The sequence below is a fragment of the Opisthocomus hoazin genome, chromosome Z, assembly GCF_030867145.1.
Source record: "Opisthocomus hoazin isolate bOpiHoa1 chromosome Z, bOpiHoa1.hap1, whole genome shotgun sequence".
NCBI classification, from domain to species: domain Eukaryota; kingdom Metazoa; phylum Chordata; class Aves; order Opisthocomiformes; family Opisthocomidae; genus Opisthocomus; species Opisthocomus hoazin.
Window position 1 is genome coordinate 41690179 of NC_134454.1, and position 20126 is coordinate 41710304.

Sequence of the window (20126 nt, forward strand, 5' to 3'; positions counted from 1 at the left end):
GCTTTCTTCCTAATTTAGTGGTGACTGCAGTTTGGAAATTCAGACCGTATTACTTAGCTAGTTTCAAAAATCATATGATGTTGTTGCTCATACAGAAACATTTAAGCAAAAATAACCAGCAGGAATGCTTTTAAAAGTCAGTGTTGGAAAAGCTTTTGCTTTGTTGAGATGAAAAAAATGTACTGTGAAATCTGAGGAAATTCAAGAGGAAAGACATAGGCTTTTCTTGAACATGGCCTCCTTGAAATTGTTTAAAAGGTCTGTGAGATGCTTGGGGGGTGGAAAAAAATCACAATATATGCCCGTTAGCAAATGACTTCAACCAAACAGGGTAGGTTTTATAGTGGTAAAAAGCAGAAAGATAACTACACCCAACCCAAGACAGTACGAGGTGCTGTCAGCCCCTGTCTATTCTTATCCCAGTCCCACACCCTTCCCAGAGACAAGCAGTTCATCACCAAGTGAGATTTTTACCATGTGCAGACACAGTGCTCTGGGCAAGGTTTCTGCTTGTCCGCTCCTGCTTCAGCTAGGTTAAAACATCACAGGCTGCCAAAATCCTCAGAATCATTTACAGCATCGAAGTCAGTTGCAACCATGCAAGGGCAACTCTTGAAGTAGGGCTTGCCGGCACACCCTCCTCTTGCTGTTCGTAGCCAGTGGGAGGTAGAAATACCTAAACCAACTCCTTCCACCTGAACATGCCACCTTGTTGCAGTAAGATGAAAACTCGCCAGATGTGAGCAACCTCATCCTTCCGCCTTGCAGACCCATCTCTGAATAATGCTAGGGAAAGTGTGTGTTCAGAAGTGTTGCGGGCCTCTACTTCAGAGAAAGGACCAGGCAGCATGTTGTTAGAGGGTATTATGGCTCACGGGGAGTTTTATTTCCATCTGACGAGATGCATAACCTTCACTTTACGGCTAGAACAGCGTCCACTGGTCACTGTGTGTTTGCGGGACAGTGTATGGGGTGGGCAGGGACATGTAAGCCCCTCTTACCAGTGCGGTGGCATTTGCAAAACACCGTGCTTGCTGTGGCCTCCCGACAGCAGCGACGTCCGGACCGAGCGTGGTGCAGCCCAGAGGAGCCAGAGCGGTTACTTCAGGGTGTGGAGGTGTGCGAGTGTCACCTCCCAATTTATGACCTTTTTCACCAGAAACAGGCAATGTTGTTGTCTCCCTCAACAGGAATTTTGCAAAGGGCCACCCACTCCAAGAGTGTCCCTTCGTGGGGGGGGGCTCTTTTGGCGGGTAAATACTCTCCCCCGGCAGAGCCGGTGCCACCAGCCCCCGCGCCCGGGGACCCACCGGGGGGGCTCCGGGCGGAGGCAGTGGTGCGCACTCGCCCCCGCGGGCGCTCGGGCAGGGGGGAGGCGGGCGGAGCGCGTGTGCCAGAGCCGTCGCCCCCCCCCCGTCCCCGCTCCCCGGGGAGCGCGGGCGGGGGCGATGCCGCGGGCGGCGGGCGGCCCTCTCGCCGGCCGGGCCCGGGGTCGGGGCCGGGGCCGGCGCCGGAGCGGGCGGCGGCGCGGGCGGGGCGAGGCGCAGGCGCGGCGCACGGCGGGCTGCAGCCGGGCCCCCGCGCTGCTCCCGGGAGCCGATGGCAGCTGCACAGCGCGGCCGCCCGGCGGAGCGTGGCGCGGCTCGGCGCCCCCGGCGCGGGATGCGCGGGCGGGCGGGCGGCGGCGGCGGCAGCGGCAGCGGCAGCGGCTGCGGCAGCTCCGGGAGCCGGAGGGACGGGGCCGGGCGGCCGGCGGCCGCCGCGCTCGCCTGACCTGCGTGCCCCCCCTGGCCGAGCCGGGCTGCCCCGAAGGATGTCCGCCCAGTCCAAGGGGACCGCATCCTCCTCCTCGTCGCCGTCCGAGGGGCCTCCGGCAGCCTCCAAAACCAAGGTGAAGGAGCAGATCAAGATCATCGTGGAGGATCTGGAATTAGTTCTGGGGGACCTGAAAGACGTGGCCAAGGAACTTAAGGAGGTGAGAAGCGGAGGGATGCGTGGGCGGACCCCCCCTGGTCTGCCCCGTGGGGGGGCGGAGGTGGGCGGCGAGCATCCCTCGCCCGTGGGCCGGGGCCTCCTGCTTCCCCCGAGGCTCCGCCGCCGCCGCCCCCCCGCTCCTTTCACCACCTCTTCACCGCGGGGCGAGCAACTGGTGTGCGGGCTGGGCGCGGGGCGGCCCCCGCCCGTGCCCCGGGGCGGGCGGCTGCAGCCCCGGCGGTGCGGAGCGGGGCGGCCCGGCGCGGCTGCGGCCCCGTGTCCCGGCTGCGGTGCGCCCGCGGGGCCGGCCGTGCTCCCCCATCTGACCGGGGACTTCCCACCTCGGCGCGCCCCTCGGAGTTTGTGTTTTTTTTTTTTTTTTTTTTTTTTTTTTCCCGGGAGGCCGGGGGTGTCTCTCTGGCGGGGTCCCCGCGGGGCGAGGTGGGTGTCTGGGGGAGCTGCGGGACCCGCAGCCCTGCCCGATTCAGGGCTGCTCCGGGCCGGCATCCCGGCGGTGGGAGAGGCGTCAGGAGCGGCTCCACTCCCTCTCCGGCGGGTTTAACTTTCCGGCTGCACGGTGCCAGCCCCGTATTCACCCCCGGGCGGGAGTCCGGCTCGGATCTCCCGGGCGGGGAGGGCTGGGGGAGTCCCGGACCCCCCCGCACCCGCCGCCCTGGGCGAAGGGTCCGTGCCCGGTTCGGTAGTACCGGCGCGGCGAAGTCTGCTTCTGCCTCCGTAGGCTGCTTCGCCGGGCGCCGAGCGCCCTGTTTATCTTGCCTATCTGGCAAGATTGCCTTTGCAATCTTCCTTTTGCCCATGGCAAGTGTCATCTCCCCCAGGTTAATCTGCAGGCAGAGTGCGATTACCGCGGGCGTGTGCGTAAGAAGAGAAATGCTGTAGCTGAAGGGAGAGAATTTGTCTGTCCTTTTGGAGATTTCCACGTTATCGTGATTTTCCTACACAACTGGTTGACAGATGGTTGGATTATGCACCGAAATTGAAGTCCAGAATCTCTGTGCATTGCTTTATAATCCCGTATTTGACATTTATAGCAGGCTGTGGTTTTTTTGCTATCAAATATTAGTTCTCTATTTTAACAACATTGTCAACAAGTTTCATTCAACAGACTTTTGCCATCTGAGACAGTCTCAAATTCACCCAGTGCTTTGTATAATGTTGAAAGATGTATAAACACACGGCTCACTGATCACAGCTGTTAGACTTCTTGCTCACCCAGAGTTCCAGATTTCTTCCTTTTTTGAAAATATATCTGTTATTTCGCTTTTCCTTAATGTGCTGATGTCTGTGCTTTGTGATTTTCTGAGCTATTTTGAAGTGGAGATAAACATTGTTTGCAGGGCAGTTCTTTCAATGCTTTAAAGACCAACAGTGAAACTGGCTTCTGTTGCTGCAGAAGCACATTTTCAGGACCCGGAGAGGATATACTGTGATCTGTCCCATGAATGTGCATCATTCTCTGCACATAATCAGCCCTAGATTTCCTCTAGTGAGCAAACAAGATCACTGTAGCTGGAGGTCGTATGTCATCATTTACTGTGGCATGTTTTGTCTATGCAAACTTGTCTGTTCGGGTTGACTGCAGCTGTGAAAGGGAACCGGATTTACCTCTGCTTGATGGGGAAATGGCTTGTGTGGAACTCCTTTTCCCAAGTAGAGTGAAATGGAAAAGGGAGGTTGTAGAGAAATGGTGCTGTAACTCTAGTAAGTACTGTGTACCTGCTGAAGGGTGGAAGCATTGCCAAGAGCATCTGTTTGGAGAAAATAGAAGTATTTTTATAAAAAGTATAGTTAAATCTTGTTGGTAACCACACATGAGCTTTTGAGTAACGCTTTTCTCTGAATATGTCTTCTAAAGATGACAGCTGTGATACCCTGACAAACAAGGGTTGAATATGCAATTACCTGCTTGCTTGCAATACTATCATTATGTGTTAAATGCACTTTGTATGACATTTATTTTGAAAAGTCCACAGAAGTTTGCCATCTGAGTACTTCCAGTTGCCTCCCTTTTGTAGTATGGACTAAATGTGCACTCTTCATGCATCTCCAGTGTATACCTTTTTATGTGAAAGTGAGTTAATTGGTGATATTATAAGCTAATTATCAGTATAGGAAGTTGGTCTATAGTCAGTTTGGGTGTATTACACACAGACGTATACCTGTGCTTCATTTGTGGTTCCTTATGATAATGCCAGGCAAAATGATAAATTTCGCACTTTCCATTTTCACTACAAATTGTGTTCTTCTGGAAAAGTTTTGGCTACCCTTTTTTTTTTCATTTGGTGTTTGTTGCAGTCCAGCTGTTGTGCTACAACTTTTTCTGTTGTTCGTTCCTTTTACTATTTTTTTTAAAATTAGGATAGTATTCTGAAAACAGCCTTTCATTCTTGTTATTACTGTTATGTTAAATAAGAGTTCAATTCTGCTACAGTGGTAGGGCATGAAGCGTATTTTTTGTGAAGTTACAGTAATATTTAGTTGTGATACTGAAAATATGGCATTTGTAGAACACTTTTTTCTATTTATGTCTACCTATTTGTTACCCTTAAATATAAATTATTTAATTATTTATTAGATTATACTTAATGTATCACTTTGTGCATTGAGATAGACTGGATGTCCTCTCCTTCAGGCTTTCTGTCTTCTTTTGTAAGATTTTATATTCAAAGTACTGTCAAATTGAAAGATTGTTTCATTGCTTAAAAGTGAACTGTTCTAGAACAATAAGAAGCATGGCTGTAGAAGACTTGTATGTCTTGTTACATTTAGCTTGTTGTAGTTTACTTACATTCATGTATTTGCATCTGCCCTTTGTTCCAAAGCTTTTTCTAGTTGATGCTTGAACATCATGGGGACAGGATGGAGTGTTAAATCCAGATGCACAAACCATGAAGCTTATAAGTTTTCTGTACAAACACATGACTAAACCATGTGGATTAAAACAAGTACATGTTAGGAGTTACTGTGTCTCAGAAGTGGAACATCTGTCTCTTTTTTTTTTTTTGCCTTATTTGTTGGCCTGGTCTGCTTAAGCTAAGGTAAAGTCAAAAGACTAAGGGTGGGTAAGGGGGGTGACTGGAAGACATGTTAGGATGGGGTGGTCCTAAGTCCAGAGTTTGAGCTCACGTGTGGCTAATCCTCTCTAGGGTGCAGTTAATTTAGGAGAGACTTGACCCCATTTGTCTCCTTGCTAAAAAGAATCATTGGGTGAGTGTGTACCAACAATGGGATATGTTTTTGTGCTGGAAGAAATTCATGGATTTAAAATGGATTGAGTGGCTGCTATTTATGAATATTCCAAAGAAAAATCAAAGGGGTGCCAGAGGATGGAGTAACGCTATTCCTTTAGTCCTGGGTATTTCAAAATTAAGTTGGTGAAGCCTTAAACTTTGATTCTTCTGTAGAGGATTGGATAAAAGACCTTTTTCTCTGGAGTTTGTCTAGAAAGATGGTTGTTATTAGGTCTTGCTTTCAGATGATATTTGTCTGTCTGGTACCTAAGTATTGAGGTGATGAACACTACTGAAAACCAGAAGATGTATGCTAATTAAACTATTTTGAATGTAAAATGCGTGATGTAGCCCTAATTCTCTGATGACTTCAGAAGGGATTGTAGGGGGTGTGCAAGCGCACCTGTGGGCAGCAGGGCAGAGAGATATGTATCATCTTAGTGCTGGTGTTGTATTTTTTAAGACTTCCCTGCTTTCAAATTCTATGATAATGTTGCACATTTCTGTAGCCTTGCACTTGTTTACATTAAGGAAATACTTAAATAAATCATTTGATAAATACTTTTTGGAGTAATAAAAATTCATCATGCAGAACAAATTCCTGGAAGTTGTGTGTGAAACATTTGCATAGCTTTTAATTGGCTAAATACGCTTCAACCTTTTATCTAAAGGAAGCAGCTGTGTAGCTATTGCCAATGTTTAGAATAATCCAAAATGGAGGTGCAGCAGAAGCCCTCACAGGCATTGCACATGCATCAGTAAATTTCCAGTTTTTCTGAATCTACCTCCTCTGCTTTAAATACTCCAAAAATGTCTTGCTGACAGAAAGAGTGAATAATCCTCCCTCATCTAGCTGATGTGTTTATTTTCCATAAAGATGTGATCTATAAAATTTGGGCATGACTTAACAAATAATGTTTTCTAAGTGATAATGGAACTAGCAAATGCCAGACTGCCTCCCCCTAAACAGCACAACAAAGTTAGTTACGGGGTAGGAGACCTGATTCCATAACCAGGCCAGTCATTGTGCTTTGAAGTGGAAGATGGTCATGTATTCCATGGTCTTCATTTCTGGATCAGGCCTGCAGGAGCATATTACAATTTCAACACCTATGTTTTCCATTCCGTTTTTGTTTTTGTGTTCAGCTAATGATCCAGATGGCAGAAAGGCACTTCAGATGCTTGCCTGTTAATCCAGAAACTAGAAAGCTGCAGTCTGTATCCACCAAGAGGAATAGAGCAGCAGTCATGAATTAGTATCTCTGATATGCAGGCAGCAATACAAATGCCAATTCAAAAAATGTTTTGAGTTTGTATCACTGCATGAAGGCAAGAGGGGGAAGTATTACATCTTAGGTACAAAATATGCTGTATAGAAACCTAAGAATATCTAGAAACATAGCAAAACATTTTAATCAGTTCCTTCCTCTCCTGCTGATCCCTGCCTCTTCTCCTTTTTGGGTGTCTCCGGATGTCAAGGACCTGCTGCTCCTTTTGGTATGTAGTGGCAGTTGAAGAAAGACAAGGTTTTTGAGCATACTTGTTCCAATCCCATAAACGCAGATACCCATCTTACGTATGGATTCTGGATGCTGGCCCCTCTAGCAGTGTTCCTCTTGGAGTCTTGCTTCAGTGGATGCACTCTCTGTTTGTGCAGGTCTGGTCAGTGAGATGAGAGTGTGACTGAAGCTTTCTTGTGTTTTTTATTGCTGTAGCTCGAATTGCGGTCCAGTTCGGGCACCAGGACCAAGGTGTTGTATGACTAACGGCATCGCCCATTCCGAAACTTGCTAATCTCTCCAGCAGCAGACTTTTTTCTGATTTCTTATTACAGTCCTTAGTCACAAATGCAAGCATGAACTGTACCTGGATGTTTATTGTAAGTGCAGAGCATGATTCATTACACAAGAGAAGCACTGCACAGCAGCTTTATTGTGGTCTGCCCAGGGGTCCAGACAGGGCCATGAATAGTCATTGCAGGTAACTGAATCATAATGTTCCTTCCCTTTTATTTCTTGTGGTCTATGAAGCATTTATACAGTTATACACAACTGAAAAGTGCGGGTTAAGACAAAATTCTTACACTGGTAGTGTCAATAAAGCTAATAGAGCTAAAAGGTAACTGTGAACCTTATAGTAACCCCATGTGTTAAGGTTGTCAGGAGCATTTTAAATGCTGATATATGACAAGGTTGCTCTACATCTGATATGTGACCAAAGCTACCAAGAGTTAGTAATAATATTGTGTAATACAATGTAAATAATAGCTAGTGTACACATAGAGCATTGCTAGTTAATATCAAGCTGCTTGACAGAGGAAAGCACGCTGTCAATTTAGGCTAGCTATTTTGTTTTTATAAACACTCACATCAGCTACTTCATCCTTTTATGCAATACTAAGCTCCTGATAGTAATGTGTATTGTGCAACTGTGAGCTAAATAGAGCATATATAAATTCAATTTTCAAATAAAAACAGTACCACAGTGAAAATATGTATCTTTGTGGTAAACTTTGAACTTCACAGTCTGTGCACTACTGACTGTGATGCGAAAAACAAAAGTAGTTGAGGCACAAAGTTCAGTCTGTTGCGGTCAGATTTTTCGATCAACTTCAGTAGGAACAAAAGTAAGTTTAAGGGTGACAGAAGTTAGTTTTAGGCTGCTTCATTTTTATTAAAACTTCAGAATTCAGAGGAATCAGTTGCTGCCATGTGTATGTATGAATGCGTCATACACAAACAATTACTTGGTTGAGCACCATCACTGAAATTTTTCGGATTTTGGCCACTTTCCTTTGGAAGTGAAACAATGTTTCTGTTCCCATTACTCACATTGGATAAATTTCTGGAATAGCCTTGGCACATCCGGTCAAAAGTTTCCAGCCAAATTACTACTCACAGTTGATTTGTACACAACTAATTAATGCTCCTCTTGGAGGAAGTGCAGGAGAGGTGCAAATATTGTCCCTGAGTTTAAAGAGATCTTTCCCATAGTGCCTATTTCACAATCCTCTTCTGGTTTTCATTTCTTTTAGAGCTGCAAAATATTGGTGTCTCATAATCTCTGTATATTATACCTGCTCTTTGAAAGGCAGGTGAACTGAATGATCGGTGACCTAACGGGTAGCTTGTGTATATCCTGCTCAGATGTCCCCATTTTTTTTTTTTTTCAGTAGAGGTTATTGCTGTGGTGCAGACAGAGTGAAGGGGTCTATTTTGCGTATGGACTGCTGTCTTTGCCACATAACCTGCAGCTGACACTGAGCCACAGAGGTTAACGTTAGCTTAGTTACCTATACATAGATAGGGCTTTGTTTTATTCTGCTACCAGTTGGGCGTTTTGTTTTGATTTATTGTTTTGGTGGTTTTTTTTTTGTTTGTGGTTTGGTTTTCTTATAGATGCATTAAACAGCAGGCAATGTATGTTTTATTAAGGTGCAGGTCTTGAGGTAGTATTTCACTCAAATTTCAATGTAGGGTGCATATTATGTGTTTTACTGAATCTTTAGTATGTTTGCCATGAGTGTATGATAAGGGCTGCAGCCTATGCTCGCCTTCTTTTGTCACAGCTCATGTCCAGCTCTGCACCTCAACTCTGGTCATTCTTGCTGCAGCTGCCTGCAATGCTTCAAAATGCCCTTTCTTACTGTACTCATGGGAAGAAGAAAAGCAAAGCCTGCTTTCACTGTGGAAGGGCTGAGTAAATCCTTTAGCAGATCTCTCACTACAGCGTCCCTGTGTCAGGTTGAGTGTGTGTCGAGTGACTGGGGTGGGAGGGCTCGGTGACTGAGCCGCTGGCATTCTGGTTTGGTTTAAAATTACTGTACTACATCTGATGGGAGTAATGAGGAGCAGTTGCCTCCAAACAGGAGTAGTACTGTCAGCTGTTGCTTTGCAAAAAATATGGTATGTTCATATGTCTTCAAAGGTTAACAAGCTCATCCATTGTTTCGTACAGCATGTGCCACATTGCATTATGAAGACTGAGAGCACTGGTGTTGAATCATTTCCAGATTTCATTGTAGATTATTTCTCAGTAATCTGAAAAATTCTGTAATTTTTAAACACCTTTCACTTTTTTCTCCATAAATCTTTTTTGATAAATCTGCAGTATTTATTTTAGTCTTTCACCCATGATGGTATTATATTCTTCTCTTTATTGTGGTCTGTTTACAGTTCTTTTGGTGAATGGGTTCCAGGTAGAAGCAGAGTAAGACATCCTTACTTGCACTGTAATAGTTTGTGTTGTAAGTAAGAGCAGAAGATAATTTAATACTTCTGAAAATAGTATGAGAAGTTGATTATTTGTTTGAAGTGAGACCATCTGCATGGTGCTCTAGGACTTTGATGGGGAACCAAAAACTAGATTTGGGCTTTCCTTTCAACTGCAGAAGGTGAGAGAAGTGCTTAAAGTACTCAAAATTTTGCTATCTAATAGCAGGTTATACTTTACTGGAAATGGCCCTTTGTTAAAGCAGGCAGCTTATGTGGCCTGAAAGATGCAGATTTTAAAAAACAAACAAACTGAAAACACTAACAAATGAACAGTTTGGGCTTGCTTCTCCATTATAATTTATTGGTTTATACCATGTAACTATGTCTGCATAAAATTAATGTGAAAATGTGAAAAATGAAGATCAGTATGTTTTTTCTTTACTGTGGTGTAACAAAACCCAGTATAATTCTTTCTTTGCATGCTTTGTCATCAAGATTCTCTTTTTTGTGATATGCTTTCTGCTTTTTCTTGCCTTTTTGTTAAAACTGGGCAAAAAGAACAGTTTTCAGTGTTCTCTGAATTCTTGTAAGGGCACATGCTAATGAGAGAATAATTGTCAGGCAAAACTGACTACCGAAAGTTCAGTAGTTATTGGACAAATAATTGGAAAAAATATATTTATTTTAAAATATAGTATCACAGGCTTGTAGAGGTTGAAAAGGACCCCTGGACATTGTCCATCACATTGAAGAGTCAACTACAGCATGTTGCTTAGGATCTTGATCTCTAGTATCTTCAAAGATCGTGACTACACAACCTTTTTGGACTACCTATTGCAGTGTTGAATCACCGTTACAATAAAAATGTTTTGTCTTGCATTTCCTGTATTTTGGTTTGTGCCTGTTGCCTGTTGTCCTTTCATTTAGCACCACTGAGAAGAGTCTGGCTTTGTCTCCTTACTTGTCTCTCCTGCTTCTCATATAAGAGATGCTCCAACCCCTTAGTCATCTTCCCAATCCTTTGCTGGACTAAGTCCAACTGTGTTCTTGTACTGGGGAGCCCAGAACTGCACACAATACCCAAGACATGGGGTAAAAAAAATCAGGTATATATTCAGTAAAAATGCTGTGTTACAAACTTTAGCTCCTCTCAGTAAATACTTCTTTATCTGAAAATTTTAAATTACCTGAAAAACATATTCTCTACTTTTTCATTAAAGTTGCAGTAATAAATGGTTATGGACTTCTTACTGCCTGTGATCTGAGTCTGGATTTTACTTGCTTTCAGACAAGAGAATAAAGAACAGATTTGCAGTATAACTCCCTATATGAACATAACGGATGCATACACCAAGGCTTTGGAGCTGGTGTTCAGTAGTGAGTGCACCCGCTGGAGCATGTATGTGATGTTAGACAGTGATGATGGGAAGGGAGGGCTGTAGCTCTTTCTGCTTTTACAAGAATGCCATTGCTCTGTACATCTCTCTGTGAAACTATAATACATCCTTTTCCCTGCGTCCAAATGAAATTGTCCAGGCAAACCTGATGTAATAGCTCAAATTAACTTTGTGAACCATTTAGATTAGTTTTGCCCCTCTGCTCCAACCCCTGAAGATGTCAATTTTCACTTAGATTTCTCATCTTCTGTTGCTTCATACTAATCTCTCCATTTCTATGAGGCTCTTTGTTTTCTTTTCCTAGTGCCGGTTCCTTTTTTCCTTCATAACAGTTTCTGGTGCTTATGCAACTTTATCGGCCTCACTGTTAGTGGCTATCAAATTGACATATGGGTTGTTAAACATGAGAGTGCTTGTCTCTGTGTTCTTGAATGTTGACTCAGGAAAGTCAACATCAAAGTTTGAAGATTGGTCTGAAGAATTTCAGGTGACTCGGGTGTTCATCTTAATAACACAGTTGTTCTCCTCATGCACATTTTGCATGCTAATAGGAGATTCTCCTGTGTAGGATCTGGAAGCATTGTTAGTGTTTTTTTCTGACGTAATATGCAATCTGGTTTAGCAACTGGAAGCTGTGTTGTTTGGATTCCAAAGTTACCTGGGTTGTTATTACAAATGAAAGCTTTTTGTTTAATGTCCATGATAGCTTAAGTTAACATTGTTTTCCAGCTTTCAAGTTGAGCATCCAGACTATTTAAAATTCACTCCACCTTTTCTCAAAATACTACAGTGCTACTTGCTTAAATAAATGACTTTCAGTTACCAACCAGAGTGTACTTTATTCTCTAGGTGTTTTTACTAATGAATGCAGAGACCATTTGAGTGGGATAAGTTTACGACAGCAGGTGGTCTGTGCTAGCGCTACTGAGTTTTATCTGTGATAAGAGGAGTGGTACACTCTAGGCTTATTTGACTTTCATTGCTTATAGGTGATTTTATGGGACAGTTTTAAGGTTCAGTAAAGCTGTGGCATTTGGATAAAGAAATATCATATGTAAGAACAAAGTGTCTGATAGTTTGCACAATTTATTAAGACTAGGAAACTACATAAGCGTATGTACCTCTGCTAAAGTAATAACTTTTGTTTCTGAAAATCAAAGTACAGCTGGTATGATGAACCTGTAACGCTTACAGAAAGCTGGTGTTTGACCAGACTGGGAGGTTGATGTTGAGGCAGGAGAATGAGGAGATTATGATTAGTTTTTGTGTTAGTTTTTGTTTGTTCTGTTGACAATTGATTTGTATGTGCCTGTTTTTCAGCTGGTTATTTGATTCTGTCTATTCAGAAAAAATTCATAGAATTTGAATTGTTGGATTGTAAGCGCGTTAGACCATGTAAAAACACTTCATTTGATTATTTTCATTAGCTGTCTTAAATCTTAGAAAGCAGAGCCTCTGCTAATGTGATACAGTGTAACCATCAAGGTATTTGCCCAAACTGAGACTTTATATTAACTTGAGGAGTGTCATGGATAGTACAGTGTACTGCAAAGTAGTAGGCAATATAGCTGCACAAAAAAACCCAACCCCCAAGCCAATACATTGCTACACACAGTAATCTTTGAAGTAGGGATAAATTGCACACCAAAAGTCCTAGTACTTCAGGTGCTGAGGATGCTGAACTAAAAAAAAATCTACTGCAGAGGAGTGAGAATTTTTATTTAGTACAGATTTTATGTAGTCTGTTTCTTTCTTCAGATTAGAACAGCAAGAACAAACAGGAAAAAATGATACATTGAAAATATCAGGTTTGTCTTTGAGAAAGGTTTGAAGGATATACTGAAACTGAGGACACTGTAATACAATTAGAACTGTGGCTTGAATGACTGTTTTCCCCCTATTTCTAAGGTAGTATACACTGAATAAGCTTAATTTGACTTGGATAGAGCTGATTCCGGTGTTATGATATATGTGTGTGTGTATGAAGTTAGTGTCTGATACACGTGATTCATGTTCTTCAGGAGAAATTAGAACCCCAGTACTTGTACAGACAATAATATGTATGAATTGCAATGGCGAGGTTCCAATTCTTTTATCTAAGGCTGAAGTTCATTGCATACCAAAGAATTATAGTCTGAGATTGATGAAAGCTAGACATATGTAGGAATTTTACATTTAATGTCAGGTAATCAATGGAAATGTCTTTTAAAATCTCTAAAAATGTCTTCTAAAATCTTTAAAGTCCTAAAGGGACTTTTAAAATCTTCTGTAAACTAGTGAATCTTTTCTGAGTGTTTGTTGCAAGGTTGTAAGTATTACAGGTAGCATCCTAGTAGAAAACCTGACTGTATCTTAATAAATGACTGCTGTATACTATTTCTAGGAGATGAACACTTGGCTAGCAACGTGATTCTCTACTTCAGGTTTCTTACAGGTTAAAAAAAAATCAGCTCTGTCAAAGTCAAAGTTTATTGAGTATACACCACCTCAGAAACAGGGGCAACTTTCATAATACTTTCAACAGAATATTAAATGTACCTACTCAGTTAGTTTCTCCATAATTTGGTAGTCTGGTGCAAAGTTATGTCTGTCTTAGAATATAAATAATTTCTGGGATTGAATGTTTAGCATATATGAGTCAACCAAGGGCATAAAATAAAACACCAAAAGAAAAAGTTAATAGATAAGCCTCTGGATGCATAATTTGTTTGGGAGAAATGTAACAACCTTGGCTTGATGCTTTGTGTTATGGGGTCAGGTGTAGTGAGTAATAAGCTATCATGAAAAGAAGGAATGATCTATTTTGTGTAGATCTTGTGGATCATTTGCTAAATGTGAAGCATGCTTCTGTTTAGTTTTCACCACTTCTAACAGTGACATCTCATAATATATCATTAACGTCCTGGTATTATGTGACACCTTCTTCAATGATTTTGGTTTCTTTTATAGCTAACTTTTGAAGACTGGTGAGGCTCAGAGGGCATTTGGAACTTAAGACGGCATTTGGAAATCAAGTTCTTGTTTTAATAACTGCTTGTTTTGTACAGGCAGAGTACTTTTTCCATTTTCATCTGTCATTTCTCAGTTTAATTTATTAATCAAGAATGAGGCATTATTATCACGGTGAATTACAGATAGGATATGTCTTCCTTTTATACATGGTTTCTTGTACATAATGAAACAAAGTTATCTGTTACATAAATGCTAATATACTGCAAAGAAGTCTTGATCAAGTCAGTTTTATGATAATTAAATGTCTATTTTGAACAGATTAAATTATTTCCTTGCTTTTTGCGGAGTAACTATAGTCTTGCAACGCTTCAGTACTATTTTTCATTGACGAACTTTGCGTTAGACTTTGGGAGCCTGTATGGCTAGAGGATGAGGTGTAAGTCTCTTGCTTTCTTCTAGCATAGAGCAGTAGCAAGTGTATGTGGCTTTAAGGTTTTCTTCCAATGAAGGAGAAGTTCTTGGAGTCTTCACATGTTTTCTACTGCCATGTAATATGGACATAGGAATCATAGTACAATGTTTTTGTGAGTGGAATCTGTTTAGGCAAAAAACCCTAACAGGCAAACAAATAAACAGCGACAATAAAATTTTCTTAAAATGTTAGTAGTAGTAGAGATTAGGAGGAGGTTTATCACAGTACCCTTATCTTTGATTTCCTACTTCTTCCGATTTTTGTGTGGCATTTAGTTGAGATGCAAAATACATGTATGATAAATTAACATACACAAAGCACGGCGTTGTTGTGGATAGACTACTTGAAGAACTTGTCTCCTGTGACATAGACATGTACTTTACATAATTTTTCTCTGTTCATGCATCTATGTCCTCTAGTGGAAGTGGGTGCAGGTAATACATAAGGCATCCTCTTTTTCTTTAGGAAGCACATCCTGTTTCTCGCTCTGTAGAATGAGATTTCTCTGAAGGAATGATTTTCTTTAAGGACATCAAAGGGGAACAAATTACCTTAGTGTTTTCTGAACCACATCTGAGGAATAATGAAACTGTAAAGGCTCTGTAGAGGCTGAGTAGAAGTATTTGCAGGATGAGGTAGTAGTGTGGTTCTCTGTATCATTGCAGTGTGTACATTATCAGGAAAGAATTCTTGAAAGTGAACTGTCTACCTACATAAATGAGAAGGCAAACAGGTTGCATTCATTTCAACAACAATTTAAGTTTCCTTTTTAGAAGGGTTCTGTAGTGTTATTCTCCAAAGAATACATTCTGGATGAATGTTGACACGGTGTTATCATCTTGATTTGCAGACTGCTCTTGGGCCTCTGTGGCTCATCCTTGCCTTGTGTGACAAGACTGGTAATTTTCATTGCAGGTGTGAAGAAAATTATAACTATAAAAAGTAGGAATAAGAATTATTTGTGAATTTTTTTTAATTCTTGGTAAAACCTTAGGATGTCACAAATACGGGAACTGTTGATAGAGCATGAAGAACCTTGAGAAAATGCAGGGAGAAAGAAAGGGGGAGAAAGGAGGGATGCCGATGGCTAAGGAAGGCAGATGGTGGGGAAAAAAGGCTTTGCCTAACAGTTTCTCCAGTTAGAAAAGGAAGATGAAATTGGAGTAAGAGACATTCCAGCCATACACTCAGCTTATGATACTATCTGAAATGTCACGATTTTTCTGTGTGGTGGTCAGTGCTTCATTTAAGAATAGGTGACCGGAAAGAGCAAACTATGTGTCTGAATCCAGGACCCTCCTACTGGAGGCAGATTGCGTGTTTCTTTGTGAGTTTATCTAGCTCCATTTTAAATATATCCATTTCTTTTGTTGTTCTTTCCTTCCTACAGTTCCCATTGGAATATTATTTTATAACAATTGATGTAAGAACTTGGAATCTTTTAATCTTTTTTTTTTTATGTTTTTTAACACCTAGGGGATTTTTTCTGGTGTTGACATTCAGCTCAGGTAGCTTTTGAGTATTTCTTCCTCTGCCTATACTTGTATGTTGGTACATCAGTAAAGAAAGTCTTACTCCTTTTATTAATTTGGTAGACTCTCCCTTTTACAAAACAGAAAGCTTTTCTATCTCTATTTGATTGAGTTAATCTTCATAGAAATGTGTACAATACTGTAGGTGAGGTCTAACCAGAGCTCTGCCCAGTGTTCCTTATCTTTACTGGAACCATCTCTTTTGCTGTATCCTGAAGCTGCACTTCCATTTTGGTGTCACATTGGTAGCTGACAGTCATGCATGATCACCTTGTGCAGAGGGTCTTTTCCACACAGATCTGTGAATTTGAATCATAGAATCATAGAATGGTTTGGGTTGGAAAGGACCTTTAAAGGCCATCTATTCTGAATGTCCAGTCTGTTGCACAAAGCTATTCAGTTTGTCCTCATGGTTATAATCTTGTGTATTACACAATGGGAATTTTATTCCACTTCTAAGCATCTGTGAGATTTACTTCAACCACTGTGTGTTGTCTCCTGTCTCTGCTGGATCAGCAGATTTCCTCGAGCATTTAAAACATTTGTGACAGGATTATGAATAAAAATATTGCATAACATCAGCCAAAGTCTGGTTAAGTTTCACTGCTGTTTCCTCCTGACCCAAATCTACTACTTTTTACATATCTAGAAAACCAGTTAACTATAAAGTAGTCAGCAATCCACCTGGAGGTGCCTTTTCAAACAATATATGCTTAAGTTGTGGATCATCTTGACACTATGTATTACGGAAAATATGAGTTTTCATGTGTTGAAGATCACAGTGGACAAAATTAATGAGAGGGAGCTCTCTAAATGCATAGAAAAGCCTAGAAGCCACTTAAATATATAGAATGAAGCACAAGTCTGAGAAAAACCCGGGCCTCAAGTCATTGTAGCCTGGGAGAGTGCTTAAGGAGACTATTCATTGTGCTCTTCAGCATCTGTCTTTGATCACTGTTGGAGACAAGATGGTAGGCTAAATAGAAGTTAGTAGAATCTCACTCAGTATTGCCATTTTTAAGTAGTTTGATTATCACAGTTTAGCCAATTTTATTTACTGTCTTTATTTCTTTCTCACAGGCATTTCTAAAGCTAAGAGTTTTCATTTTAGGTTTATCAGCCTGTAGGTGCCATCCTTCCATTTAAATATAACTGTAATACAATACTTTTTCTCCGTCACCTGGTATCTCATTTGACTGTCAAGATTAAAAAGTCTTACTGCTGGCCCTGGAGATAACTGTGTCAGCACTTTTAGAGCAGCACAGCTGAGCTTATCCCACGCTGCTCACCTCAGTGCATTGAATTTCTGGGCTTTCATTTCTTTCTGATGCTTGGAGTTTGATTGCCATTGTCCATCTTGCTGCTGGATAGACATAACTGATATTCAGTGTAGGAATAAAAGCTAAGTAGTTCAGCCAGCACACGTAAAAGCTAATAAAAATTAAAATTTGAGAGGCACCTGTCTTTAAAGTATACTGGCAACTATATACCTTACTTTTCTTCAGCAAATCTGAAGAATCACTACTTAATGTCAGCTGCAAAGTCTAATTTAGGTTGTTAATTATCTCTTTAACAATATATTCTTCTTTACTGTATAGACTGTATTTTCAACAAGTCTTGGTGGACTATATACTTCTGTGTGCTCTTCTTTCTTATGAAATAGTTCTGGAAGTGAAGGGCTATGATAGTTCTGATTGGTTTTGTATTTTTACTTGAAAAAATTGCAGTCTTCTGTATCCAGATTTGTGAGTTTTTCAGTTAACCTTGTTAATTGGTTAATTAGTTAATTAATTGTATTCTGTCAACCTTTTAAATTCAAGACCTAGTTCTGTTTTATGCTTTCTTTTTTTTCCTAAAGTAAGTGTGTTAATCTGCTGTCATTATATGCAGGGTCATTTCTATGATTCCTCTTTCTACAGGGCCTGAAAGGTCTGAAATGATATGATCTCTTACTGAAGCAGTGACTAGTTGAGAAGGGTGTGTCTGGTTTCACCCTCAGGAATACTTGTATATTACCATTAATGACAGCAATGTTGCATATATTACTGGACATAGAGATTGAAAGGAACCTTCAGAGATCATCTGGTCCAGCGCCCCTGCCAAAGCAGGGTCACCTACAGCAGATTGCACATGACCTTGTTCAGGCGGGTCTTGAATATCTCCAGAGAAGGAGACTCCACAACCTCCCTGGGCAGCCTGTTCCAGTGCTCCGTCACCCTCAGAGTGAAGAAGTTCTTCCTCATGTTCAGACGGAACTTCCTATGCTTCAGTTTGTGCCCATTGCCCCTTGTCCTGTCACTGGGCACCACTGAAAAGAGTTTAGCCCCATCCTCCTGACACCCACTCTTGAGATATTTATATGCATTTATTAGGTCCCCTCTCAGCCTTCTCTTCTTCAGGCTGAACAAGCCCAGCTCCCTCAGCCTTTCCTTATAGGAGAGATGCTCCAGTCCCCTCATCATCGTTATAGCCCTCTGCTGGACTCTCTCCAGTAGCTCCTCATCTTTCTTGAACTGGGGAGCCCAGAGCTGGACACAGTACTCCAGATGGGGCCTCACTAGGGCTGAGTAGAGGGGGACGAGAACCTCCCTCGACCTGCTGGCCACACTCCTCTTGATGCACCCCAGGATCCCATTGGCCTTCTTGGCAGCCAGGGCACACTGCTGGCTCATGGTCAACTTGTCGTCCACCAGGACATCCAGGTCCCTCTCCACAGAGCTGCTCTGCAGCATGTCCACCCCAAGCCTGTACTGGTGCCTGGGGTTGTTCCTCCCCAGGTGCAGGACCCTGCACTTGCCCTTGTTGAACTTCATCAGGTTCCTCTCTGCCCAGCTCTCCATCCTGTCCAGGTCTCGCTGAATGGCAGCACAGCCTTCTGGTGTATCTACCACACCTCCCAGTTTTGTGTCATCAGCAAACTTGCGGAGGGTGCACTCTATGTCTTCATCCAGGTCATTGATGAAAAAGTTGAAGAGTACTGGGCCCAGTACTGACCCCTGGAGGACACCACTAGTTACTGGCCTCCAACTAGACTCATCGCCGCTGAAGACAACCCTCTGAGTTCTGCCATTCAGCCATTTCTCTGTCCACCTCACTGTCCACTCCTCCAGCCCACACTTCCTGAGCTTCCCTAGGAGGATGATATGGGGAGACAGTGTCGAAAGCCTTGCTGAAGTCGAGGTAGACAACATCCACTGCTCTCCCCTCATCCACCCAGCAGGTCATGCCATCGTAGAAAGCTATCAGATTGGTTAAGCATGATTTCTCCTTTCCTTCGCTGGAAGTGCAAATGGCAGTGGATGAGTAACTTACTGGATAATGAAGTAGATTCTGTAGTGGTCGAATAGATTCAAAGACCTGTTGGTTCCTAAGTTTGCCGATGATTTTTGTTAAATAATGGTTACATCGCTGTAGTGTCATTCAGTTATTGTTACAATAATTTAAATGACAGAATCTGAGACTGCCATGAGACAAGCTGAAAAAGGCAAGACACAAAGTGAAGGAAACTGATGTTGGTCTTCAGAGTCTGAGTAATGTCTGTGCAGGCTGGCAAGGAAATCTGACATGTGAGGAATAAAACTTCAGGAGGGATTTTCAGTGAAATTTATCCTTGCTATTCTTTATTCTTGTTACTCTTAATTTTATTTTTTCAACCTCCTATAAAAGTTTCCTCTTAGTCACCCTAAATTACAGCTCTTACTTTCATGAAGGAATATATCGGCTGTTCCTTTTTCACAGTAGTAGTCTCCTATTGTTATTTATAAACTTAAGCATGTTTCTGTTTCTTTGGGGATTTTTGTTGTTAATATTTTGTTCTTTGGGTGTTGAACATCATAGTATTTTTGTGTTGTGCTTGATTAAGATAACATATATTGTGTTTCTGCTTTTTCTCTGCCTATTTTCTCAGACCATGATTATTTTTCAAAAGCATTTTCAAAATATCTTTTCCTCTTCTCCTCTGTTGTGAAGTCTCACAGGAAATGAAGGCTATTTACATCCCTTGAATTCTGTCCTTGTTCTAAGACAAAGTGATGCTTCTTATTAACTACCGTTGGGTGTCCTGCCCTGGGTTGTGTTGTGGCAACCCTCAATTCACTCAGCAGGGGAGTGAACTTTCTTAGTGTTTCCTGTCTTCCTTGATGTTCAGGTTTCATCTGTTGTGAAACCACGGCCAAAGAGTAACACCCTGTTGGAACTGGAGCATCCTCTCTTGCAGATTTTTTCCCCTCCCCTCTCTCCAGTCAGTGGACTTCTGGTAAGGTTTTTCAGGTTCTGGAAATGTTTTATCAAGACGCTCAATTAAAAGCAAAAGTAACAGCAGCTGAAGATTTAAG

The 20126-nt window shown here is 42.0% G+C and overlaps 1 protein-coding gene across 1 annotated transcript in view; it reads left to right on the top strand.

Annotated features, from left to right (window-relative positions):
• Positions 1-1448: 1448 nt before the first annotated feature.
• Positions 1449-20126, top strand: part of PRR16 (proline rich 16) — a 195986-nt gene continuing 177308 nt past the window's right edge. The window contains 2 exon segments of the mRNA XM_075410929.1: positions 1449-1781; positions 1784-1975. Of these exon segments, the coding sequence (XP_075267044.1) occupies positions 1449-1781; positions 1784-1975 (525 nt within the window).